Source organism: Rhinolophus sinicus, linkage group LG09, assembly GCF_036562045.2.
Source record: "Rhinolophus sinicus isolate RSC01 linkage group LG09, ASM3656204v1, whole genome shotgun sequence".
In the NCBI taxonomy this organism is placed as follows: domain Eukaryota; kingdom Metazoa; phylum Chordata; class Mammalia; order Chiroptera; family Rhinolophidae; genus Rhinolophus; species Rhinolophus sinicus.
This window is the reverse complement of record NC_133758.1, coordinates 18,593,138-18,619,989: the sequence shown is the minus strand read 5'-3', so window position 1 is coordinate 18,619,989 and position 26,852 is coordinate 18,593,138. Positions and strand designations below refer to the sequence as shown.

Sequence of the window (26,852 nt, the reverse complement as noted above, 5' to 3'; positions counted from 1 at the left end):
TGCTTGTTGGGGGCGGGGGTGTGGGAACCCCCAACACAGTACACGTGGAAATTGTGATCTCAGCACACCAAGCGACTCATAGGTCAGTACACTGATTTAAACAAGTAGCTGGAGGGTGATACATTATCCGGTAAAATAGATGAGGTTTGTCCCCTATTTAAAATTTTTTCTTTCTAGGATAAGGCAAACTACACACTAGAGAGACTATAAGCTCTAAATAAAGGGAAGTTCTGGAAAGATTAATGATTCTGGAAAGACTTAATTCCTCAGAAAGTGAACAAAGTTGACTGGATGGGCCAGTATCTGCTCATGCTATGGCCTCAAAGATGAAATTAAAAACCTATGTAAAAATTCTGGTTCGATCATTTCTGGTCAATTTTGACATTTCGTTTGCTTGGCAGAGCCCTTTAGTGCCCAGTTTGAGTCCACAAATCAATTTTTAATCAAGAATTGGTGCCTTGGGCTAGATTTAGTCCAAGTCCTTCATGGTCATGAGAGTTTGAAAATACAGATTAACCCTATTATATTAAGAAGTGCTACTGAAATCTTTTTGACTGGCATGTAATTCAGAACCACTGAATTACATGAAAGAATGCTCACATCTCGGTTATAAGCAACTGAGACATTTTCTATGAAATCTTTCTAAAAATGCTTTTAGATTTGGGGATTTTTATTTTTACCTTAAGCCAGTTAAACTCTTAAGCCTCAGTATTTTTTTTCTCTGTAGAAAAAGGAGATAATAGTCCCCACACCCTTTGGGCTGTGGTAAAGATTAAGTAAGATTATACACCTGAGTTCAACTTTGTACTAACTGGGTCACTCAGCGAGTGTTCTAAAACCAAAGGCTTTTTACTTTAGTTTCTTACTTGCATTTCATGTGGTCCACACAGGTAATTATTTCCATTTTACAGATAAGGAAAATAAGACTCAAAGTACATAATCTGCAAAATATAGGATTATATGTCCTCTACTGAAGCCAGAAAGAAATAAAAGGAACTTGAGTTGAAATAGAATCCAAAACTGGAAAATAAGTTTTGTAGGCTTAGCCCAGGAACAGTTTCCAAGACTAAATGACCAGGAAAAACATGGGGAATAACTGAGAAATCACACGTATTCTAAAAGGTGGCACAGTCAGTTCCCTTCAGTGCTCTACTTGGACTTAAAGACCTCAGAGAGACAGATTTGGAGTCCACCTGATTCCATCTTTTACCTGAAGGGCTTACCTAAGGCTGGTAGTGGATGGGATTCCAGGATGCTATTCCTGGGGCAAGAACTGAGGTGAGATCATGGAAAGGGTTGAAGAAATCAATCAAGAAAAGAAAGTGAAAGGGCCATTTCTGTGCTCCTTCACCACAAATACAATCTTTGTGAGGGTGTTATTATTATTATTATTTTAAAATTAGAAATCACCTGCTTGAAAAGAGAACATAAAAAAAGGATCCTGACTCAAAAGTCCTTACCACAAGCTTCTAGGCATGAGAATAAGATCTCATTGGTTTTCTTGTGGTTCAAAAGATACCAATGGGAACGGGCTAGGAAAACTAGACACTTCTCAACTTTAAATGAGATGGTGGCTTCACATAATACGAATTCTGAGAACTCTCATCCATGTATCGACAAGACAAACCTAGGAAGATACGTGTAGCCTGTAGGTAACTGTAACTTCCAGAATTAAAAAGAAACATCCTAAGGAATAACATTTGAGTCAAAAATGTGCAAAGTTCCCAAGAAGCTTGGAATCAGTAATGTACAGAATAACAAAGTAAAGTTGCTGTTTAATCCAAACACAACCAAGAACTCAGTCATCATCCATTCTTGGTTTTTATAAATAGCCAAATACAGGGGGAGGGGGAAGCCCTTAACCGAGGTAGTACAGACTGTTTTAAGAAAGCAGCTTTAACTGATCACTGCACTGTACACCTGAAGCTGAATAACGAATGTCAATTTTATATATATATATGTGTATATATGTGTGTGTGTGTGTGTGTGTGTGTGTGTGTGTGTGTGTGTATAGTCACAAGAAGTGGAGCACAGCACAAGGAATAGAGAAATAGAGAGTGGAAATGTAACGGCTCTATGCGATGTCAGAGGGGTAGTAGATTGGGGGGAGGGCGGGTTATCACTTTGTGAGGGGTATAAATGATAAATGTCTAACTATTACAGTGTTTTGTACACATGAAACTAATGAAATTTTTTTAAAAAAAGAAAGCAGATTTAAGACATCCACACAATTATTTTCACATATACAATTCCAAATATCATTTCCAGCAAGTTCTTGTAGACTCCAACACGGAAGAAATTAACTAGCCCATCCCTCCAGTTTTTCTCTGTGGTTTTAGTCTTTCAGAAAATTTTACTTCATGGAACAATACTCAGTAACAACTTCTTCATAATAGGCATGGTTATTCGTTTTTAATTCTATTATCATATTCTTTTGTCACCTAATAGTGAACCTCAAACTTTAAATTCTAGGTAATTTACAAATGTTTAGCATTAGTGAAATCCACAGGCTATCGAGTATTCCCTCAATCCTTTTTGCAATCTTAGCTTTCTAGTTTTAGATGGAAAATACAATGCCTAATTTCCATACTTCAGCACTTCACACCTATGACTCAAGTAGGCTTGAAACCACTGTACCAGTCAAGGCTCTTGTTATAATGCTTTGGTAATTCCCCTGAACTTGCAGGAACAGATCATGTCAGAAGTTCCACTGTGTTTGCTTTTGATCTTGGGAGATGTCATGGGATAGGAGCCTTGGTGTTATAATATACAGAAATACCTAGTTTATTTTCTTTCCAGTTTAAAATAGTATATTCTTATAGTTCCAGGGTCACATTTTAAAAACCCCCTCACATTTTCAGTTTGAATAGAGGCTAACTATTGTTGACTTATCCAACATTCAAATTTAACAGAACCCTCGTCTGTCTCTGGGGAATAGGTTATCTATATTTTGAGGGCTTTTGTACAGCTTTTAAGATGGTGAGACTGACTTTTCCCATCTTGATGTTCAATATTAATATGTACAGAAAATTAGAAACTGCTAGAGGCTTTGGGTAAACATTGGAATGTTGCTGGTAGGTACTGAACAAAGATTTATATAATCTTGGTTCTCATTTACTGTTTCTTCTTAAACTAGCAAGCTTGTTACTAAGCCAGTTCTTTTCGATTTGTTGTGTCTATCATAGCTTAAGATTTTCACATTTAAAAAGATATTTATGCCCACACTCTTACCATGATTAAAGATGCAAAAACAGCAGGAACTCACTTGGACATCAGGTTACAAACATCTCCATTTTCCATGAGACCTTTAAAAGTCACCCCAAGGGCCTAGAAATGTGTGGTTTCTCTTCAGCTATTTCCCTCTTTTGTCTTCCAATCCCCAATAATGAACTGATCACTATTTAAAATATCTAAGCCCTCCCTATGGAAGTTCTGCTGCACTGGTGTACAAAGGCACCTTTGAAATGTAAAAGCAGATAAACACTAATATGGAGGCAGCACAGAAAAACCTCAAATTGCAGGAAAATTTAACATTCTTTCACAATTTCCAATTACTTCACATGGTCAGCTAAAGACACTTAATAGGAAATCATTACTCTGAGATATCCAAGTAGGAAGGTATGGCAATTTAAAAAGAACAGTTAATCTTTATTAAATGTAATCTTATTAGGTTTCTCAATGTCCTTCCCTATTTCATCAGTGCTCACTGCCCAGTTACTTAAATCATTAGTAGAAAATGTTATGGTATGAAATAGCCATAAATGAGTATTACCGCAACCACTAAATTATATTGTGGAAGTAAATGGACGTGGAATAGATGCTCATGATATATTATAAACATTCCTAAACCCCAATATTTATAAAAAGTTTTGGAATGAGAAAAGTAGAAATTTGAGGGGAGGATAAGTAGCCAATTGAGAGCCAGTGTCTGTTGTTATGCCAGCAGATGCACTGATAAGAATAACTTGAAGTGTACGATATACCTGTACCTATTCCCTAAATCTAATTAGCCTTCTTCACTCTTGCTAAAAACTTATTCTGCAAGAGATTCTTTTGTTAAAATCCTTTATAGAATTACATATCAAAATTAAGCTGCTAGCCAAACCAAACGTTCTCAGTTTAGCATCTATTCTCCAAGTTTGTAAAAATGGAATATTGTCAAGTCCTTCTCAGTAGGTTTGCCCAATTTTTGATTACTCACATTGCAGATTATCCAGTTGGGGCTTCAATTCCCTGGAAACAGGTTTACAAGGGTTCCTGGAGCCCCTCTCCTCTCAGTAATTCCATAAGCAAGAAAGTTAACCCAGGCATGAGGAGGAAGGGCAGACCCAGACTTAGAACGTGGTACAAGTGCTCATGAGTTTGGCTACCATTAGTTTCAGACAAAGTTTTGGAGGAAAGCCTCCCAAATAGATTATTTTCAAGGTCCTCTGAAAGACCTTGACCTTATTATATTGGGTAAAAGTTGAGAAATTCATATTTACCGGTCATTCCATCTATGTGGGAATTGTATAAATACTGTAATACACCCAAATAATACAATTTTCATACTTCTGGGGGCTACTCCTAAAACTAGCAAAATAATTTTAGGGCAATGATCTTGCCCATCATCAAATCTATATACATATCCAGTCCTCAGCACAGCCTAAGAATTCATCCGAAACCTACAATGAAAACACTTACTATGGGTCGTGTGATACCTCTTAAGTATTAGGAATGAATAGAATTTTGGTTTCTTTAAAGTAATCTTAGAAATGTGTTTATTCTGGTTAACAAATGGCAACAATTTACTCCAATCAGCAGCATCAAATCAATTTCATCAACGGAGTAATATTTTTATCATCCACAAAACCTTTCCAAAGGTACTTAGCAAATGGAAATTAAAAACTCGTACCTCCATAGTAGAAAAAATTAGTTTTATAGATTTGGTGATAAAAAGACAAAAATCCTCAAAAGAGGACAGAAACTGAATAGAGTCTAAGCTGGATTCAGGGTTTTAGTTAACATTAATGAATAAAACATCTATTACTTATAATTAGCTTAATAGTGATTATTTGTGGTCAGTTACACAAACACGCAACTAAACAATCTAAAACTAGCTAAATCTCTAATTTTGCTATAATGTGACAGCATTTAAAGAAAAAGCTAAATTTGAATAGGAATGTAAGTGACACATTCAATACTAACAATACACTAAAAGAAAAGAACACAGGTAGCTGGAGAGGGGAAACTTTGTAAAAGGAAATTTCCAACTTCGGTAAATAGGTATCTTCCAGTCTAAACTATCGATTATATGAAACACACCAAGGAGAATACATTCAAGTTAATGGAAACAAGTCTTTATTAAGTAACTTTTAATATCAGAAAAATAAAACTCTTATAATTCTCTTTACAGCAAATATATAATATCAGTGCTTTGGCCATCTTAAGTTAAAGGCCCTTTATCATAAAATATATGGTTTTAAACTTTACTCAAATTGAATTTATAATCCCTATGACTTCCCTACATATACATAACAAAAGAGTGTAGTAAAATTAGCAAATACTAAACTATATTGATAATTTATCATTCTTAGTTTGTGGTTTTTAGAAACAGTACACGCACCTAATATATATGTCGATTCCTTGGCTTATTAGTTGCAGTGTACAATGCAACAAAATACAAAATACATGCTTGGTGAACATTCGTTCATATCTACAAGACGGCAGCTAAAGATTAGGTTTCAATACTGACATTTAACTATCCTACAAGCAATTAGCATTACATCATAATATGCCATCAAGGCAATTTTTTATACTGAAAAATCAAAATAAAAACCGTTATTTGTAAACTTTTATACGAAATGTAACTCTTCAAGTGGAAATAAAAAATAAAATTTGTCTATTTACTATTCAATACACATAGGATTTCAATTTTCGTTATACTGAGAAAAAAAGTTCTTTTGTTGTTGGGAAAATAATGCTTCAAAAAATAATTAGTAGAAAAACCCACCAGTATAATGTTTTGTCCTTTCAATGCCAGCATAGATTTGGGAACATACTGAGGATGAAATTACAGACATCCACAGGTGAAATGTAAAAGTGTATCTTAAAGAAATCTTTCCTTGTGATTGGAAATAGTTTTGAAATGAAGTAAACTGATTGGAGGTCGTCACAGCTGCTTTTGTGAATTATGCTAAGGGCATTATAATCCCTCTCTCCCTCCCCCTTCCCTAAATTACTAAAAAATAAAAATATATTTATAATGTGCAAGACAAATATGGATTGAACATAAAATGTTTCACATTTTTGATCTAGAGTCTAAAAATCAATCAATAGCTCGATCAGACTAATGAATGGAATGTTTGCATCCTCAATTATTAGCCAATATAGGTGTATCCCAAAGCCCTTCCTGAAATGGGAAAACCCAGGTGGCCATTTCCACATTCACCGAGGGGAACAATGGGTAGGAATTCACAACCAACACAATTGCATTCCTGATCCACTGATCATACCAGCCGTGCGCACTCTGGGCGAGATGAAGGTCAATGTAGCAGTTTTTGTCCCAAATTATAACCAGTGATTGAGTAAACTGCCATTAGCCTATTATTACCAGTAAGTAATCACAATGCATTAAAAAGTTACTTGTAATCCTGCAGAATTAGGCATAAGTTGTTGTAAAATAAAAAACAAACAAACCTGTTTTGTCAAAACTGGCAGTGTAAAGAAGGCAGCACTGGAAGTGTCTGAATCATGTGTAATGCCAAGTACCCTCCATAAACTCTTAATGTGGTTAGGCTTTGGGACCCATTGTTTTAAAATCTTAGACGTATACTTTGCTCATAGGCTCACTCAACCTATGATTATCTTCACTCAGCCGAGTTAAACTTCAGCTTTAGCAATTCTTATATAAGCTATGTCTCTGGGTCTACAGGATAATATCAATAATTCAAACCAAACTAATAGACAAGAGACCACTTAGGTTTAGTGTTACCATAGCAGCCTTTTTATAAGTTTACTAACAACTTTAGCCTAATCCCAATAAAGCCTGATAACAGTCATAAGAATTCATTAGGAAGTTTACTGGGGTACCATAATACCCATGCCTTTACGAGTCCATATAGAGATATAGTATTTATGTATATATATATAGTTAAGAGTGAATTTGGATTGCCTGAGTAACAGCTGTCTGGCAAACTGGACATGATGGCGTTCTCTTTTCACATATCTTGTTGGCACATTCCATGCAGAAGAGGTTGTGGCCACATGGAACTAGGGCAGCAATAACTTCATTCTCAAAGCAAATCACACAGTCGTGCTTTCGTCTTGATTCTGGAGGTGAGCTAGAGGTGGAACCACCATTGGAAGAGGAGTAACTATTGGTACCATTAGAAAAAGCAGGGATGTATATTGGAAGGCCAACATGGTTGCCTGTACTAGGTGGGTCGCTCCTAACCCTCCGAGCAAGTGGGTGTTCAATGCTCTCAGGAAACGTAGGAGACAGACGAGGAGTGGATGGCTGACTTCCTCTGCGCTGAGCCTTCATGTTCCCAGAAGGATCACTCCCAAAGCCAGAGAGTGGGTTCACTGGTTCGAATGGAGTCCAGATAGTTTGAGCGGATGTTGGTAAAGAGTCAAAGGCAGGAGAATCAACTGCAAGATCTTCCGAGCCTACAGTTGGTAGTGTATCCCCAAACCAAAAGTTTCCTGTGCTAAACGGGCTTGTTGGACTAAAGTCAGCCAGCCTATTGCTTCCAAAGTAGGAATCTGTGGAACCACTTCCCAGAGAACTGGAACTATCATTTCGATAATTGGATATCATTCTTGCGCGGCTGGGAGGAACGGGATTGGAGGAGAGCCACGCAGAGCCAAGAGTGCTGCTTTCGAAGCTTACATCGGTACCGTTGTAATGGAAATCATTCTCTTCATTGAGCTCAATATAGTTTCCTGTGCGCATGGCAATATGCATTTCTATTTCTTCTCGGGCTCTGTCAACATTTTCAGGCATCCCTGTCACTTCAAAGACAGGCTCCTTATCTCTGCTTGGAGTTACTATGTACGTGTGGGTCTGCTGCTGAATTCTTTTAATAGTTGCTCCTTTGGGTCCAACTACTAATCCTACCACACGATAGGGGACCCTGACTTGAACGGTAGTTTGGCCGGGCAGATTAGGACTACATGACAACCCTCCCAGGGCAGGGCCATTTTTGTTTCGAGATGCACGAATCATGGAGAAGTGCTCTGCAGCTGAGAGGATTTCTCTTTTGGCCATGGCAACATCTTCTTTCCGTCCAGTGACAACAAAAATGGGCTCTTCACCACGAACAGGTGTCTTGATATACGTGTTTGTCTTGGCTCTCAATGCTTTAATTTTACAACCTGTTAGAAAGAAAATATTTCATAAGAATCAACATCTACTTCAACAGTATTGATAAAAACATCACAAAAAGCTCCTTTGAAGCTAAACATCTGCTTCTGGGCAGTTGGAGTACTCTACAGGCAAGCTGTGCCATGAGTGGTCTGAACTTCAAATTCTAAAGGCTTTCTACCTTGCAGGGTGTTGGTGGCAAAGAAAGACCACTAATGTCCATGTGAGACATGTAATGTTGCTTATCTCATTTCATCTGCATAATAGCCTTAAGAACTAGAGTATTATCTTCCTTTTACTGTGAAGGAAAACGCAGCACAGAAAAATTGTATAACTTGTCCAAGTTTACACAGCCAGTAAGAAGCAGAGCCAGAGTTAAACCTAGTTGGACTTTGAAATCTATGGTCTTTTCATTAGTCTAAGAACCTAAAATTTCACACCACTATACTATACAATAGAAGTTCTTTAAGTGATTTCCACTAAATTGTCTAATCACTTTAACTTAACATTACTCTTTCCTCTCTAAAACTCAATTGATGACAACAGCAAAATACTCATGGCTAGTAAATCATCTCACTTTTGCTCCCTTCAGTTGAACTTTAGGCTTACTAAGAATCAGTTGTAGTTTATCCCCATACCTGTTTACGCTAGTTGTACTCGTGTGCAAACTAAATTAACTATTACACAAACCAGTGAAATACGAATACAAAAAGACATTGTACTTATATGAAAGTTATTTATTTTTGAAAATTTCAACAAAGATGAATACCTTAAAGAAAAAAAAGGTGCTGTTGAGCGGTGTAGAGGTGAACAACTATAAAAGCCTGGGGTAAAAAAACTAATATAGAATGACTTCACACTCATTGTAAAGTTCTTGCTAAATTCAAAAGAAACATTGGAAACTGTAAGTTATATGGGCATTGGATGTGGTTTTATTGAAGGACTAGTCTGGCAGACCCCTTCTCAAATAAAAGGATTTGGCACCAAAGCCTAAGTATATTTAAGTTAAAATAAAATATCCAAGACACATACATAAGCATAGCTATCCAAGATTCCCGACTTTAACTTGGAGTAATCACCCATTACCAGAGCCAGCTTTGTAAGCTTAAAGTGTCAAATACACAACTAAAGCATAAAACTCTGGGGTTATAGTTTTCAAAGATCTCTTAACATGAAGCTTGCCAGAATAGATTTACTCTCATGAATATGTCATGCTATTCCTAGCTCCTCAAAATAAAGAAACTAGGTGCTGTTGAAGATACTCATCACAATCTGGACAGCTCTTTTTCTTCAACTTTCCCTTTTTTGCTCCCCCCCAATACATCCATAATGTATAAAAACAGTCTTTATCAGCTCCTTTCTAACCTGCGTAACTGCAATAGTCCCCTCCAGAGGTTTCCTTGCCCCCCCTCCAGTCTCGCCTCACTCCAAACTATTCTCTATATTCCCTTTCATCAGCCGTTACTTTCTAAATAAGCACAGATCACATGGTCACTTCTTTGCATAAATGCTTTACTGGCTCCCTTTTCCCTTAAGGTAAATATGGCACCCAGTCCCCGCTTCACCTGGTCCCCGATTCCTCTCGGGCCTTATTGATCTCTTCACCACTCTCCCTTTCCCATCCCTCACTTCTAAAACTGCACTGTGCTCCTCCATATCAAACTCCTGTCCATGCTCCCTTGCTTCCATGACTAGAATGTTCCTCCGTCCTTGCCTCTTTACCTCCCAGCTCTGCCTCCTTAACTCCTTCCACCCCTTCAGATTTTAGTTCAGATGCCTCATCCTCTACAAAGCTTCCTGTCCCTTAGGACTGGTTTGTGCACCCCTCCTAAGCATTCACAAAGCACTGAGTGGTTGACTCTAAGTATAGGCCATGGGGTGGCCATACAACATGTGATGAAACAAAGATCAGTTTTTCTATATAAGAATACTGGGCTTTTCTTGTACATACTGCTTTGTATCTAAGCAGGTTTTCACTAAGCTAAACTTTTCAAGACTGTCATATTCTGGCCCCATTATGCTAATCCAATCTTTTTGAAAGGAGTTAGATCTTAGCCACAAAGGAAGAGCTGTTCCCCTCCCCAACAAACTGTAGAACTTATAAATGGCTGCTTTCTCACTGCTGGGTCCTAGGTGCCTATCATGAAATATGATGAAAACACTTTGAAAGTCAGGTTTACTCTAGCATGAAGACTAAATTCATTTGAGGAGACTGTAAGGGAAAAGTGGCTAAAAGCAAAACTGTAAGTAAAGCACCTAGTGCAGTACCTAGCTGAGGTGAGAAGGGTAGGGGTAGCTTGGGGGCTGTCAAGAAATTACTACAATGAGTTGAATATATGCTACTGTAAAACACGAAGTTTTTATTAAAAAGTGCTGCTATAAGTTTACACTTATAATGAACTATCAGAAGATTAACAGTGTAACTTTGCTGTATCTGCTTTTGCTCCATAAAAGAAAATGAACTGGAAGATCAGAGTGAACAAAACTTCCTTATCTACTTATTTATACAGGCAGAGTCTCCCTCATTCACAGCACAGGAGGTGATGCTTGGGGCTGAGAACTGAGATCACTTTCCACTGGCCAGTAGGGGACTGATTAAAAGACGTCTAAGAAATTCTGAAAGGGGTGATGTGAACGTGTAACTGTTCATACTATACACTCAGGGTTACTGTTATTATTCAGATATATACTCTGAGCTACAACTTGTCAAGAAGGCTGTTTGCTAGAATCACATTCCTAACAAACAGGGTCCTGACCATCCTGCATAAAAACACTGGGCAATTTCTATTAAGGACAAAGGGAGAATTAGCCTAAGGACTGCCCCTCTCCATCCTTACTAATCTTAACCATTAGAAACTTGAATTAAGAAATTTCTTTAAATATTTCTGAGACTATAAGCAACTGTCAGTTGCACTTTAGAAGAATACTTTTTTGTTTACTATCTAGCAAGTATATTATTAACTAAGGAAATATGCCCACAGGTACACAGAACACTATCTGGCCAATAGTGTTCTGAGTACCTGTGGGCATATTTTCTTAATTCATAATTTAAATAGGTGTTTAATACATGGCTCATTAGGAAGACAGAAGATGAATATTTTGAGCACGTACTACTTCTGAGATAGGGGAGTAAGACAGGCCTTACCCTGCCCAAAAGGGTCATGTGCTTAAGGTTTTGCAGATCAGGGGAAAGTGGTAACAGGAAGACAGCAAAGCCAACTCTTTTAAGCCACTGCTAACAAAAATAGAAGCATTTCGTCTCTCTCCTAAACTTTATAGGACATTTCTAACACAGTAGACTAAACTCAGATTTCAACCTTAAGGAAACCTCATCAATCATAATACTGTTTCTACAGGAACACAGATATTCCAAGTTCCAACCAACGAGCACATGATTTTTAGAATATATGGACATTCTGAAGTTTGGGACAATTTGAATAGGCAGAATTCTAAATAGGTGACACAAACCAAAGGAGAAAAAACCTGCCTTATCATTTTTCAGGTGGAGGAGATATAAAAGCTTTTTGCAGTATTTTAGATCAGTTTCTCTCTGAAAATTCAAAGATTTTTTTAAACATCATGAAAAAATTTATCTCAGCAGCACAAAACGCAGAAGCTATAAAAGTACTAATATTAATAAATTAGACTGCACTTTAAAAAAAAATTGCTACTGCATGGCAAAAGTCACCAAAAACAAGGTTAAAAATTAATTACTTACAAATCACATCTCAAGTAGCTATTCTTCTCTTACACACATACACATACACTACTAGCCTTACAATTGAAAATACCAAAACCCAACAGAAAAATAGGAAAAGAAACAGCTCACAACAAAGGAAACATACAAATGGCTCTGAACATGAAAATTCCCATTTTCATGTGAATTGAGGTATCATTTTCCACCTATAAGACTGTCAGATATCAAAAACAGTGCTAGTAAAGACTAGTCAGGGGAATCACTCCTTAAATTATATAAATGTCTAATCACTATGCTGTTTACCTGAAATTCATACTGAATATAAACTGTTTGAAAAGTTTAAGAAGGTGGGGGGAGGTGAAAGGGAGTAAGAGGTCCCAATTTCCAGGTATAAGACACATAAGTCACAGGATGTGATGCACAGTATAGGGAATACACAACAGTATGTGTGGCACAGTGTGGCACAGTGTCAGATGGTTGCTGGACTTATCATGGTGATCACTTCTTTAGGTATATAAATGTTGAGTAACTAATATAATATTGTATGTTGGCTATATTTTAATAAAAAGCTTTAAAAATAAAATAAAGCAATTATTACACAAATAAAACAGTGCTGGTAGTAAGAATGGGGAAAAGGGCCCTCGTTATTCAGCTGCTGAGTCTAACCTGCCCAAAGGCAGTTTGTAATTTCTATGAAAACCACAGCTGCATGTATCCTTCTGCCCCAACAATCCCATTCGGAGCATGGACTCTGTAGAAACACTTGCACAGGTGGCAAAAGGACCTCTGTATTATATTACTCCTTTATGGTCTGTATTAGTGTGAGGCTGACACAGTTACATAATGGAATACTACGCAGTCATAAAACTGGTTGACTTAGGGGGACAGGGTGGGAGGGAGATAATTTTCTTTGTACACTATTTTTAATAAATTTTGAGCCATACAAATGCATTAGCTTTTCAAAGAAATATGATTAAATTAGAAAGTTAAATATAAAAAAAACATACATTTTACTAGACTTAGCATGCCAATTAGGCTTTTGGCTAGTACTCAGATTATTTTAAATTGTATAAATAGCAGGGTAAATGATTTCATATCCTCCAAGCTGAACAAAGGTTGTTAATTCTAAGAGGTAAGGACTAATAATTGTTTTCTTTCAACTAAGATAAAAACCAACATAAGGCAAGCTGTATACCAGCCTGCGTAGAGGTTAAGAACTAGGATAGTATGAACAGTTGTAATTCTTTTTGATTTGGAAGTAAATTCCACCCCCCAAAAGTCACCAGTTTACCTCCCTGCTGTAGGAACCCATTTCCTCTTTCTGTTTCACTGTGGACGGTGCTGTGTGTCACCGTAAAAGTCTTTAGCTGCAGCCAGAACTCTGGTCCTCACTCCCTGGTATAGCAAAGATCTGTCTAGCTTCTCCAGGGTAAAGAGGGCCTCTGCTACCAGCTACCTCAGCAATTAAGAGGCAGAGGTCCTCTGTTGCTGGAAGAGGAGTTGAAAGAAAGAAAAGAAATTAAAAGGATGGTATTCTCACAGTTTTTCTCAAACCATGGGCTTGCAATATCAATTTAATGGGTTGCAATCAGCATAAAAATAAAAGAACTCAATGTGTTCCAAATGCTTCAGTGAAATATGTGTATAATGGGCCTCAATGTAAAATGGTATTTTGCTTGGGGAGAAGTTACAGTCAGAAAAGTGTACAACCACTAGACTAGATAATCTTTAAGGCAATTTTTAAATTCCATTAAACACGTGGAATGATGTACTTATAACAAAAGAAACCTAATGCAGAATTACAGTCTGCAATGTAGATGTAATTACGGTCCAAATCAATGCACCTTAAAATAGGATTATCCAGATTATCTGGGTGAGCCTGACCCTAATCGTGAGTCCTTTAAGAGTTCTCTTCAGTTGGTCTCAGAAGTAGTAGGCAGAGCTGTGCTCTGCTAGCCCGGAAAAGAGCAAACAATCCATGTTGTCCGCTGCCTATGGAGAGACCTCAAGGCGTTGCAGGAGGCCACAGGGAGCTGAGAGCTAGAAGGAAAACGCAGGCCTCAATCCAGAAATCTTTCTGTTCTTTAGCATTGCTTATTACGTGCTTTAGTTTGCTAATGTTGCCACAACATGTGGCTTCAACATCACACATTTTAAAAATGTTATAGTTCCGCAGGTCAGAAGTGACATGGGTCTCAATAAGGCTGAAAAATCGAAGTGTTGGCAGGAGTGTGCTTCTTTTCCTGGAAGCTCCAGGGGAAGATCTATTTTCTCACTCCCAGAATTTAGTTGCTTATAGTTAAGGACTGAGCTCCATGCTTCCCTGCTGGCTGTCAGCTGAGGGCCATTGCTAACTTCTACAGGCCACTCACATTCCTTGGCCTATGGCCCCCTTCCTTCATCTTTAGAGCCAGCAATGGAAGTCAAACCCTTTTCGTGCTTCAAATTTCTCCCTTCCTCACATCTCTGACCCAGTTGGGAAGAGTTTCTGCTTTTAAAGACTCCGGTGATCACACTGGGCCCCGCCAGACGACTTCAGACAACCGCCACATCTCACGGTCCATACTCCACATACATGCTCACTTTCTGGAGGATTAGGGTGTTAGCATCTTTGGGGGGAAGGGGGGAGGCTCATTGTGCCTACCACATTACCATCTCCCTTTCTTCCAGGTATTTTCCCTTTCTTCCAAGTCCCTGGCTTTTGACCCAAGGAAAGTATTTGGCTCATGAACAATTTAAACCCTATCACAGGGCAGTGGCTAGACATACAGGAGATCGGGAAAAGTTTGCCGATCACAGGCACTGGAGCAGGCTGATAGGACAGAGCTACAAAATCAAAATAGGTAGAAAAGAAAGAAGCCGCGGTGTTGACAAAGATGGAGTGTTTATGTCAAGAGGTGAGTGATTTGGTAGGAGCTGCACAAGTAAAAGCTGGCCTCTCCGCTAGTCCTAGGGCTTTGTCTAGGTGTTCCTGGCCAGACCACTTCTTCTCCGGTCCAAGAACACGCACCAATTGCGAGGAAAAGGATCAGCCTAATGCTTGCACTTACCTGTTCAAGTATTAAATTCCCTATAAAGGTGCAGGTGCTAATTCCAGGTGATAGATGGCAGTCAGGTGCCTACACCTGGCTCGGTATTGTGGGAGCTTCAGGTGACTGGAGGGGAGAAGGTTAGATGGGGAGGTGGACATCTTCAGTGTCAAGCAAGGGTTTAAACTCTATCTTGTAGGCGCAAAGAATTTGTTTTTTTAAAGAAAGAAGCCCCAATTATTATATGAAGTGTTGCTGATTTTTGACAAAGACAATTTCGGTTCCCAGAAATTAAATTCACTGTACTTTCATAAATTAGCTACATATGTAATATAAGGGATTTAAGCTAAAAAATCCCTTACAAACACCAAAACTGCATTACATGTCTATTTTCACTTTGGGTCATCCTTGGTGGAATAACTTTCTTCAAAAATCCCCCCCAAGCAGTTTTGGTTTGAAGGGAAAAGGATCCTACTGGGAAATCAGTACACACACACACACACAAATGAGGAGGGGGAGTGAAATTCCTTGAATTCTTTTTACCTTCAACAAAATCAGGACTCTTTGGCCTAATATGAATCTCCTCCACCCCTCTCCCCATTAAATGGCCATAACCTTCTCCAAGACTTGACTCATCTCCTAAACATGCTCAGATATTTCTATCTATCTCTGCTTAGATATTTTCCTACATAACCAAGAAAACCCTGCTAGTACTTCACCCTCCTCTCTCACATATTCTGAGTAACAAACAGGGCCATTTGGAAAAGACGAGACTGTATGTGTGAAAGGCTCTAAGAGCAAGAATAACACAAACATAGGTATGACTCTTATCATCACAGCTACCACCTAAGAATCTTCCAAGGTCCAGTTTAAAGGAAACAATGTAAGAAACAAACAAACAAACAAACAAACAAACAAACAAACAAATGATTATCTGCAGGACTGAGTTCTAATCTGTCATCAGCTATCTGTGGTTTCAATGTTACTCAGGTCGTTGAACCTCTTAGGTCCTTTCCAGGGCTTGTATTTTTTTGACCACGTCCCTCTTCTCCTAGGAAATACAGTCAAAAGCACTTGGGACAATCAGATAATACCATATTTCACAAACATGTATCTATTCTTCTTTCCCCCAAGGGAAGGTAGATTGAGTAATGGCTGGGAACACAGCTTTTTGGCTAGACCATCACTAACCAGCTTTGTGAACTTTTAACAGGTCACTAAACCTCTCCTTCATGGGGGAGGAACTAGGATTAAAGAGGATACTTCTCTCACTTGGTTGTTGCAAGGATTAAATAAAACAATGTGTTAAAAATGCTTATCACTCTGTCTGTATATGCCTGTTATTCAGATAGATGCTCAGTAAAAGGGTAGCTTTTTAGACTCTCCACCACCCTACCCCCACTTAAGTATTTCATGAACAAACTGAGACATTAGGCTTAACTATAAAATAGACATTTGTAGCACACTTTTCAGTTTTCCAAACTCTCCTATTTATATTCTCATTTAATCACCATAATAGAGTGCTTTAGGAAGGGCAGGAAGAAGCTTAGCAGAATTGCTCAAATTCTCCCAGCTGGAAAGTCAGATCTCAAACCCAAGTTGTCTTAATAACTCCACACTCCTTTCACTATGCCGTACTATTGTTCTCTAAAAGCATTACAGAAACAAATTATATTCATGTTTTGTGATACAGTAGATTTAATGAGGGAAGGGGCATATTACTTAATGATTTTATGTAAAATAATGTCCTCTTCCTCTTGGAATAATCTAAATAGATGCTTTAACTTTACAAGGGACTCAATTTCAGTATTATGTATATCTTCAAAACTAATGAACATCAGCTAAATCTCATTAAGAGTGTTTCTTATGCACACAACTTAATCCAACATTTAAATAAATTGTTTATATTAGCAATGCAATGTATTCCTAAATCACAATATAGAAACAATAGTTTTCCTCTCTAGGGTTCAAGTGTCTTCTTGTAGCTCTTCTAGTCAAAATTCTCTGAAAACTTTTGGTCAGAATAGTCTCACTTTAGGTATCACCATGACAATACTTCAAACAGCTTCATTTATGTGCTTTTAGTTTTGCTTATTACCTGTATTCATGTAGCCATCTAATGTCTTAAACCAAGTAGCATCCACTGCCCTTAACACAAAACCCCCAAACAATTTGAGGTTGACTGACTTCTTAGGTAAAGGGTTAGGGATAAAGGCAAGAGGGAAGAAAACCCCAATTACCACAATATGGAAATTAAAACAATAAATAATAAAACAGGCAAATTTCCAATCCAACAATTCACTTCAATAAAACAAACAGCAACTATCTATTTTGTTCCAGGTACTTTAACAACATTAAGATGCAAAGATGACTAGCATTCAGTTCTGCCCTCACTGACTCCTATTGCCCAAGCACCGAAAGGACTTGGTGTCCCTACATGTTCACAGACACTGATCTGTCGTTTTTTTCTTATATTGTTGGTTGGTGCTGTTGTTAAAATCTTCTACATCCGTGCTGAGTTAATGTCTGCTTGTTCTACCACATATTGAGATAGAAATGTCGAAGTCTCCAATTCCATTAGCTTTAGACTCTGGGTAATTACTTATCATCTCCACAGATGTTTCCTTATCTGGATGGTGGAAATAGGAATGGATCAAATGAGAGAATACACTTAAATGTTTGTTATTTTTTAAAAAATCAAATGAATCAATTTTCAATTTGGGAACTTAAAAACATTTAAAGAGTATATCTCCTGAAGATAAAGCATATTTATGTTGTGAAAAGCATGTTAAGTAAACTTTACAAAACTGGGAAGGAATATGTTGAAGTCAATCTGACTGATAATTTGAAACTTGGATTACTGTTGCATGATTTTAGGAACTTTTTTTGGACAAAAATCAGAATATTAGAGCAACAAGACATATAATCTAATCTCATTTTATAGATGAGAGAAAACTGAAGCCCAGAATTGCCCAAAGTTACAAAATGACTCAAAAATACACCATTCTCTCAACCTCCCTTATTTTCCTAGTTGATTCTTATGAGTGGAGAATTCCCTGCATGTAAAAGGTATTTTTAAAAATGGAGGTTAAATTAAATCTAAATCTCCCTTTGTTTTTTGTTTTTTTGCCTAGGTAGTTTAGACAAGAGTGTTGAAATACTTAATGAAAAAAAGGCTCATGTTTAGCCTTTCACTAAAGCTGCAACACTCTGAAGAGGGTGTAAATTAGAGATGAAAGGCAAAACAACTTTCCTAACTGGGGATTTTAAAATAAGGTTTATGCCCTTTAGAGGATATTAATAGAAACTTTAGAGTTATTCAGTTTGGGTACGATGTAGTGGAATCAGATTCATTTGTAAAGTAATTCTCTTTCACACTAGCCCAGCTCTTTACCATTTACATTTCAAAAGCTCTGATTTTAAATAGATTTGAAGTCATATTGTAAACTTTAAAAAATATAATGCAGACCATTTAGTTAGTGGTATAACCTAGGAAAAACTTACTAAAATGACAATTTTTGGTTTCAACTAGTATGTGTTGAGTACAAATCTAGCAGTAAAAAAACTTCTAAACTTGACCTTACCTCATATATAATTTATTATTTCTATACTTTCAATTGTACAGTGAATTCGTACTAATGGCATCTCAAACTTGACTCTCACAACAAATGGGCTGGGGGAGGGGCCAGGGAAAGCAAGTGAGTGGAACAGGATTTTTTTCCACAAGAGAAAAACTGAGACTCGGCCAGGTTAAGTGATTTGTCCAAGGTCACAGGAAACAACAACTGGTGAAACCAGGTCTCCAACAAGTTTTCTGACTCCAAATTCAATGTCCTTTCCTGCCGTATACTAAGTGGTACTGGTGGAAAGACAGAAAACAAGCCAAATGGGAGGAGTGAATAGCACAGAAAGGAGGACAGTAAAAAAAAAGGTCAGTCCAAAGTACAAATCCTATTATGCTGGCAACCTTTAGGGGAGATTTTCTAGTTGTTTGGAACTACTGCTTCCCCATTCTCTTCCAACCATGCTCAATACCAACTACATTATGCTTATCTTCAACTACACCTGCAGTTTATATTAAAATATTTTATTATTTTAAGGCCTATTCTTATTATTCCATGATACAACTTTACTTGTGGTTAAATCAGGCTTCCTTGCATACAATGAATTGTAGTTTTTGCTCACTGAACAAAGGCAACAAACCATGCCTGCACGAATTGTTCTTCCATTCCAAACACTGGCATGAAAGAGGTTTTATAGTTATGCAGTGTAACTTAAAATTCTCAATACCAGTCATGGAATAAAGACTCGAATTTGAATGCTATTCAAATAGCATTAGGCTGGGCATACATTCACTTTCATAATTGGGCTTGGTAATACTAATATTAGAAAATGATTGTAAAGACTTTAATATTAAATTTAATCTTTATAAATATCTATATGGTACCTAATGGTAGCATGGGAAAAAAGTTAAAAGTAAACCCACAAATTATGGTACATAAGCCATTTGGGAAGCATTAAGATGTAGTTTAATAAAAAAACATATCACTTTAGATTCACTTAAAGATCAATGACGTTCTAAACTAGATTATCCATAATCTATCTGGCGTTTCCTAATGGAAGTTTTAAACTGCAAATACACTTTCCTATTTAGTATCTTACGAACATTATTATGTATTTTTTTCATTTTGAGTTTCAAGTATAAATTCTACATGGATTAAATTACATTTTAAAAAATCCTGCAGTAATCCCATAGTTTATAATCCTGTGGTAGTCGTGGCTACTCACTGATATTCTGGCTTTCTCCTGTGGGCACGACTGTAATGCACGTCCCTTGCCCACCGGAAGTTAGGTGTGTGTGGCCAAGTGACTTGCTCTGATTTGTGAAATATGAGCAGATGTGATTATTATTATTATTATTATTATTACTGCCGGGTCAGCATGTGCTATGCCACCGTCTCTCATCCCTTGGGCACAGGGAAAAACGAGCCAACACTTGAGATGGTTGCTTTGTTGGCCTGTGTTCCCTGAATGACTAAAATGAGCAGAGGCCCTGTGAATAAGAAATAAACCTTTGTTCTTTCAATATTTAATGTTGGGGTTCTTTGTTATCACAGCACAATTTAAGCTTATTTGGACAGAAGTGTTATGTATTTAACAGACATTCAGATATCAGTTGGTTCTAGTTCTATCACATAAGACTAAAATATGTGAAACTGCTAGAGCCAAGAAAAGAAAAGGTCAACAAGATTCAACAGGGTGGTTCAAATTAATTTCAGATTTAACTTTAACAAAACTAATATGTGCTTATCGCTTACAGTTTCATGTATGTCAGTTTATCTATGCATCATTCAGTCTCTTGATTCTACCAGCTGAAAAGAGGAATCGGAAGCCTAGGGAGTATAAGTGACTTGTCTAAGGTCACAAAGTAAGTTGTTGGCACAGAGTAATCAGAATTTAGGAATTTTAATTTCTGATTTCTGGCTCTTTCCAAAATACCACAGCTGAGCACAGACTGTTAAGGGAGTAGTTTACAATATGTATTTTTATATTAAGATATACATTTTAAAACACTTTTGTATTCAGTTTAAGGCAAAGGCATTAAATTCTTCCGTTTGTACAAATGTCAAATTTATTTAAAACCAAATCCACAAAATATTAAGCATTACCCTATAACTAAATGCTACCTTTCTTTGAAAACTTAAGATGTGAGAACTACCTAGAATTCCAACATTGTTGGAAATTTTTCTAAATAGAAATCTCTAACCAAGTAACAGTTTTCAAATACTTGACTCTGGATCATTTTCAGGTTGTTGGTAACTGGGGGTAGAAAATACACCCTTGATTTACCACTTTATTTTCAATTTCCTCCCCAGTGTTTCAAAATAGTTAATTAGCTCAAAGAGGCAGGAAGAAAAGGCAGTAGAGTCCTCACCCATCTGCAAAACAATTATAATAACTGAACCTTTCCTAATGGTCCCAGAGCTAATACAATTATCAACTAAATTTAAATTTTAAAGCCTAGAAAAGCTACAATATTTAATTTTTAAAGCTAGTGTCTATACACACACAAATTAACTTCCTGAACTATAAAACGACAGTGAATTTTAGACACATTAGAACTGGAATATTAGAATAACTGCCTCATGGGTAGCAGGGACAAGAACATTTTATTAAGTAGGATAGTGATACTTTAAGTTATGCATACTAGAATTATGGTAACCCAACTCATGATTAGGGCAGGAATTAACCCCAAATACTATCAAATCTTCCGAAACAGGATGTTTCAATACTGAGGGAGCAATATAGAGTGAGAATTTTATGAGGTCAAACAAACTGCTCAAATCCAAGTACCATTAATTGAGCAAGTTACCTTTCAGAACTTTAATGTGTACATTTGTGAAATGAGAGTAACTGCCCAGCAGGGTTAAAGGGCACCAGTAAAGCATCTAACATAGTACCTAACATAGTACTCGGCAAAGGGCAACAATCCCTCCTTCTCCACAAAAAAAGGCACTGTGCATTAGCATTATTCTGAAACTGTTTCTCCTCATGAAATGAGTATTTCTTCTTCAATAGGGAGTGTATGTATCACCAAGACTAAGCTTTCTTTTTCTCCTGGACAAACACGCATATACCTTATTTCAGTTGTGTTAGAACTGGAAGAGTGGTTCCACCCTATGAAACTCGGAAAATCTGTCTCAAGAACTCAATTAAGGCAACTCGAAACAATAACATTAATTGCCTAAAAAGTGACAATATACATAGCCGCTAGGGATCAGTGAAGACAGAGTAGCTCAATAAAGGGGGAAAAAAATTTCCAAAAGGGTCTAGTTCAATGATAGCCAAAGTAAGGTGGAAGAAAATCCAACGGAATGCAGAAAAAAAAAAGTAGAACTCCAATTTCCATTTTTACCTTGCTCTTTAATTTTTTTTATGTTTTATAATATATATCAGCATACTTATTACTCATACATAAATAGTCAGATACTGGGAGTACAAGCTTCAATTTTTTGACAGGGTGTACAATTAAAAAAAGCTGGAGATGACTTTTCTAGACAATAAGGATAGAGAACACACATATATACCATCAATTAAAGTCACTAATGAAAATAGTTGAAGACACAGATTAATCTTAAACAATGATATAAAACCTGGGGTTTATGTCTTTTAAAACAGTTGAATTTATGACATCAATAAAAATGAGAGCTTAAAAAATGGGGCCAATTTAACATCTGCAAACAACCATACACTACTTGGGAGTATAAATATGAGGTCAACATTCTGCCAACTTTCATCACCATCAAAAGCAGTGGTTTTTTTTGTTTTTTTTTTTGAAAGACACTGGAATCAGAGGCCATCTACATGAGTTGCTAGTCTGTATGGCTCAGAATTCCATTTGTCCTTCAGCTTTAGAACAGAAGTCATAAATGTTTATATCTGTGACATAATTATTTCCAAAGCCAATTAAGAGATGTCAAACAGAAAATTATGACTTCAAGTAATGAATAAAATGGCAGGAATAGGTAATTTTTAAAAAAACCTATTTATTTAAGTGTGTTTTTCCAGGACCCATCAGTTCCAAGTCAAGTAGTTGTTTCAATATAGTTGTGGAGGGCGCAGTGGCCCATGTGGGGACAGAACCGGCAACCTTATTAAGAGTACTGCACTCTACCTGAACTAACCAGCCGCCCCAGGAATAGGTAATTCTTAAGGATGAAATTTAGTTCATCCAAGGCAAACAAATTAAATGATTTATTTACCCCGTTTATTCACTTAGGAGAAAGGAAAATGATCACATTATAAAAGGTGCAAACATTAGAAGTTGTCTAGTTCTCTGTAGAAGTGGGGAAATACAGATTTTATTATGGCGCAGCTGAGGGGTAGGAGTAGCAAATGGGTCAATGATACACTAGTTGAATGGTTCAGAGCAAAAGGGCAAGGCTTTCAACTCTTAAGATACGACAGAGGATGATGACATACTTTTAACAGTACTGTCAATTCTGGGGAAATATTTAGCGCACAAGGAATAATCAGCAATTTGTCTCCATGTCCTAAGACATTTCCTTATTAACCAATAAGCACAGTCCCAAAAAGCAACAACAAAAAAACAAACAAAAAATACTAAAGACTTTATCTCATTTGCTGTAATTTAATAGATGGTACAAAATAAAAACTTGGAATGAATTCAGTTTACATTTAAATAATGGATTTGTATAAAGAGTAACAGTTTGCGTGAAGACCATTTTATAGTGCTTTAACGGTACAATATAGGACAAAAGTTTACATTAAACCAAATATACCAAAGATAACATTATCTTGTCCCTTAGTAAAAGTGGCATGTAAATGTTCTTCATTATCCTAAACTGTCACCATAAGCAGACTGTTGCAACTTGTGCTAAGTGGCATCATCCTAGTACGGCAATAAGGGTTTTTCATATACTCCGGTCTCAAACACACACCTTCCTTCCCAGCCCCTTTTCAGATCCTAAGTATCAACAACAACAACAACAAAAAAAAAAACAAAAAAAAAAAAAAAGAAAAATGCAACTTTCCAATCATACCTAGAGATTATTCCTCTGTACCTTTCCTCTCATTGTTCCTCAGTCTTTCTTCCATCTCCATTTGATAAAAAGTCCTGTCCATTTTCCAAGGCCACCCAGGGTTTATGTTCTTGTTCGTATGTATGACTTTTGTTTGTCAGACATTACAGTTAGTGCCATTAACTATATAATTAGTTTAGGGCCATTCCATTGTTTATTAGACTGTTAGCTTCTCAAGGGCACCAAGTTTGTCTGAAATCAACCTCACATTCCCAAATGCCATAATAAACTGAAAGCCTGGCAAAATACGTAGCAATTCCTCGATGTTCTTAACTGAAAGGCCAACTCATTCTGGATCTATAAATTGAGATGTTCTAATTTTGTCCTATGTAAGGTGAAATAGTTATCTAGTATTGCAAAAACCAAACAAGGCATGCTAAAGTTTTTTGCCCAACTATAGTAATAAACTCTGTTGAATGGCACCAGTTTTGAACACTGCCTTTAAGTTCCAATCATCAGGGGGTCTGAAACAAGCCATCTCCTGTATCCAGATGGGTTTTTCTTATTAAAATCGTAGAGGTAAGAAATGAGCCAACTCTGATATCTGAAACCACCATTTCAACAGACCTCTTATTTATGTGTACTTTAGACCACTTGGGAAAGATGAGATCATTTTAAGCAGCAGCGCCATCATTTCTCTTTATTTGACCCCAACAATGCTCTCAACCTAACAGCAAAGAAACATGTATCAACCAAGCAAAACCATTTAGTAATAAGGCAGCTGCAGGTATATTTAATAAAAGGGAAAAAGTACACTAAAGAACACTGGACCTTCCCTAAAAATGTCGGATACAGAGGTACTCTGGGCATCCCCTTCCCCCACCTTCACAAATCTACTCCTGGAATCTGAGACATAGGTCCTTTGTCTGAACAATGTGGGAGGAGTCTGTCTGCAGTACTGGTGTGCTGGCAAGGGAAGAGAATTTACTGAAAACGGTATAAATGCATAAAGTTCCTTAACTCAATAACCTTACTGTTGGATTTTCCTTCATCGTGTACACTCAAGAATACTACAAGGTAGCCAGTGTGCCTTTTCGAGAGTTAAAATATATTAAAAGAAATACAGTAAGATCAACTGAGTTAGGCTGCACTTCAAAGGCTAAGTTTCTGAATAGCGGAGGGGTGGGGGGTGGCGATGAAACCCACCACTTGAACAGCCCCTTCCCTCGCGAATGAAGTCTCTCTTCAAGCCTCCATTTCTGTGCATTTCCCCATCTGAACGAGCTCTTGGAAGGGAAGCGGACCGCTTTTACCAGAGTCGGGGAGCAAACTTGCAATCTCGGAGCTTTCCCCGGGCACCACACCGAATGCACAATCGACCCGACCTTTTACCACCTCACTGAGGTTTTTGGTGTCACGCCAGCCTGGTGTTCCACGAATACAGCCCGAGTAAAGTGAACACCGCCGGATTGGGTGGCTCCAGAAACTTAACACCTTTTATCATGCAAAACGAGCGGAACACCGTGGGTTTTCGAAAGGTGACCTATCTGACCCTCGACTCCTCCCAGACCCCTTCGCAGTGGACTGGGGGGACTCGCCAGGTTCGCTTTTCCTGCCCCAAGCCGGTTTCTTTCGTCCTCCCACCCACGCCCCGGGCCATGCCCATCTGAACCCTCCTCGCACTCACCCTGGCGACCGACAATCTCAGCGACATGTTCGGAGCTGGGCACTGGGACGCACTCGGTGGTGTTAACGCTCTTCCTCCGCAGCAGGGCCGCCTGCTCCCCGTTCAGGGCGGCCGCCGCCGCCCCGCAGCCGCCGGGGCCGTAGGCGTGGGACAGCATCGCCGCCATCATGCCCTGGGCATCGTCCCCTCCGTAGAGCACCCCCGCCGCCGCGGCCGCCTCCCGGGCATCGAAGCCGGCGGCGGGCAGCAGAACCGACCCCAGGGACCCGCCCGGGATCGGCTGGGTCTGGGAGGCGGAGGTGGCGGGCGGCGACAGCAGCAGCAGCGACGGCCGGTCCTCCTCCTCTGCCTCCTCCAGCTCCTCCTCCTCCAGCAGGTCTCCGTCCAGCTCCGCTTCCTCCCCCTCCTCCTCGTCCTCCTCCAGCTCCAGCTCGGCCGTCTCCGGGACCCCGGGCCGGCCGGGCGGAGCCCGCTCCTCCGGAGACAGTCCCGCCGCCCGCCTGACCTGGCCCTGCGCCGCCGAGGCCCTTAGCGCCGGGGCACCGGGCTCCGCCGGGCTGGGGTCGTCGAGGCCTAGCGCGGCCAGGTGCTCCCTCAGCAGGAGCCCGTCCCCCTCGAGTTCCTGGCCGCCCGCAGGCGGCGGCAGCGGCGGCGGCGGGGGCGGCTGCGGCAGGGGGGCCGGGGCCGCCGCCAGGGCCAGGGCCGCGGAGCTGCCGCTCGGCATCGCGGCAGCGTGCTGTCAATGGCGGCGGCGGCGGCGGCCGGGTCAGGCGCGGCAGGCGGCGAGCCCCATGGCGGACAGGGCCTGGGCCCTGCTCAGCGCACAAACACCTTTCCTCTGGGGAGGCGACAGGGTTGGCGACCGGGGCTAAGGAGCGCCAGGGCCGCCCGGAGACCGGAGAGGGCGGGGTGGAGGGGCCAGGGAAGGCGGCAGAGGTAGGTAACTAGGTGGGTGGGTGGGGACGGCAGCGGGGCGGGCTGGTGGAGGTGGCAGCGGCTCCCCTCTCAGGGTTTCTTTTGTTTCATGGCCTTAACCAGCCCCCGGCGCGCGCGGCGGCGGCGGCGACGCCCCACGCCGCTCTCCGAATGAAGCCGGCGCGCTCTGATTGGGCGCTTTTAATCTTTGGGAGCCCGCCCTCTCCTCGCCGCAGCCTTCTAAGTCTTTTCCCTAGCCCCACCCCCCACCCCTCCTTTCGGGCCCCGCCCCGATCCTCCCCAGAGCTCTCTGATTGGGTGACTGGGGCCGAAGCCTTCTCCTTTCGTCCTCTCCCCTCCCCCCTCCCCCCTCCCTTCCCTTTGCCTACTGGCTCACGAGGAGAGGGACTGTGATTGTTCGTTTTATACGTCACTCTTTGTGACGTACCCAGGTGGGGGCGGGGAAAAGGAGGCGGGATGAAGGCGCAGTAGCAGAGCCTGAAACTGACTGAGTAGGGGTTTTTGCGCAGGCGTATACAGTTGAAGCGCACACCTGGGTTTCTTCCTTTTCCCGCATCTCTGTTCCCCACCTGGGTCGGGTCTTTTTGCGCAGTGTGGAAGCGGCAATGGAGTG

General features: G+C 39.4%; 1 protein-coding gene across 1 annotated transcript; it reads right to left on the bottom strand.

Annotated features, from left to right (window-relative positions):
• Positions 1-5,317: 5,317 nt before the first annotated feature.
• On the bottom strand, positions 5,318-26,310 carry MEX3C (mex-3 RNA binding family member C). Its single transcript, XM_019721857.2, has 2 exons — positions 25,304-26,310; positions 5,318-8,358 (listed from the first exon to the last, which is right to left on the bottom strand). The coding sequence occupies exons 1-2, from the start codon at positions 26,025-26,027 to the stop codon at positions 7,133-7,135; spliced, it is 1,950 nt and encodes a 649-aa protein (XP_019577416.2). The 5' UTR covers positions 26,028-26,310; the 3' UTR covers positions 5,318-7,132.
• Between the last annotated feature and the right edge of the window lie 542 nt (positions 26,311-26,852).

What these genes read in the sequence shown, in the direction of transcription:
- MEX3C (XM_019721857.2), bottom strand. Translation starts at nt 26,027, where the DNA reads ATGCCGAGCGGCAGCTCCGCGGCCCTGGCCCTGGCGGCGGCCCCGGCC. An exon ending in TGAGATTGTCGGTCGCCAGG is followed by an intron (nt 8,359 to 25,303) that starts GTGAGTGCGAGG and finishes TCTTTCTAACAG; the next exon opens with GTTGTAAAATTAAAGCATTG.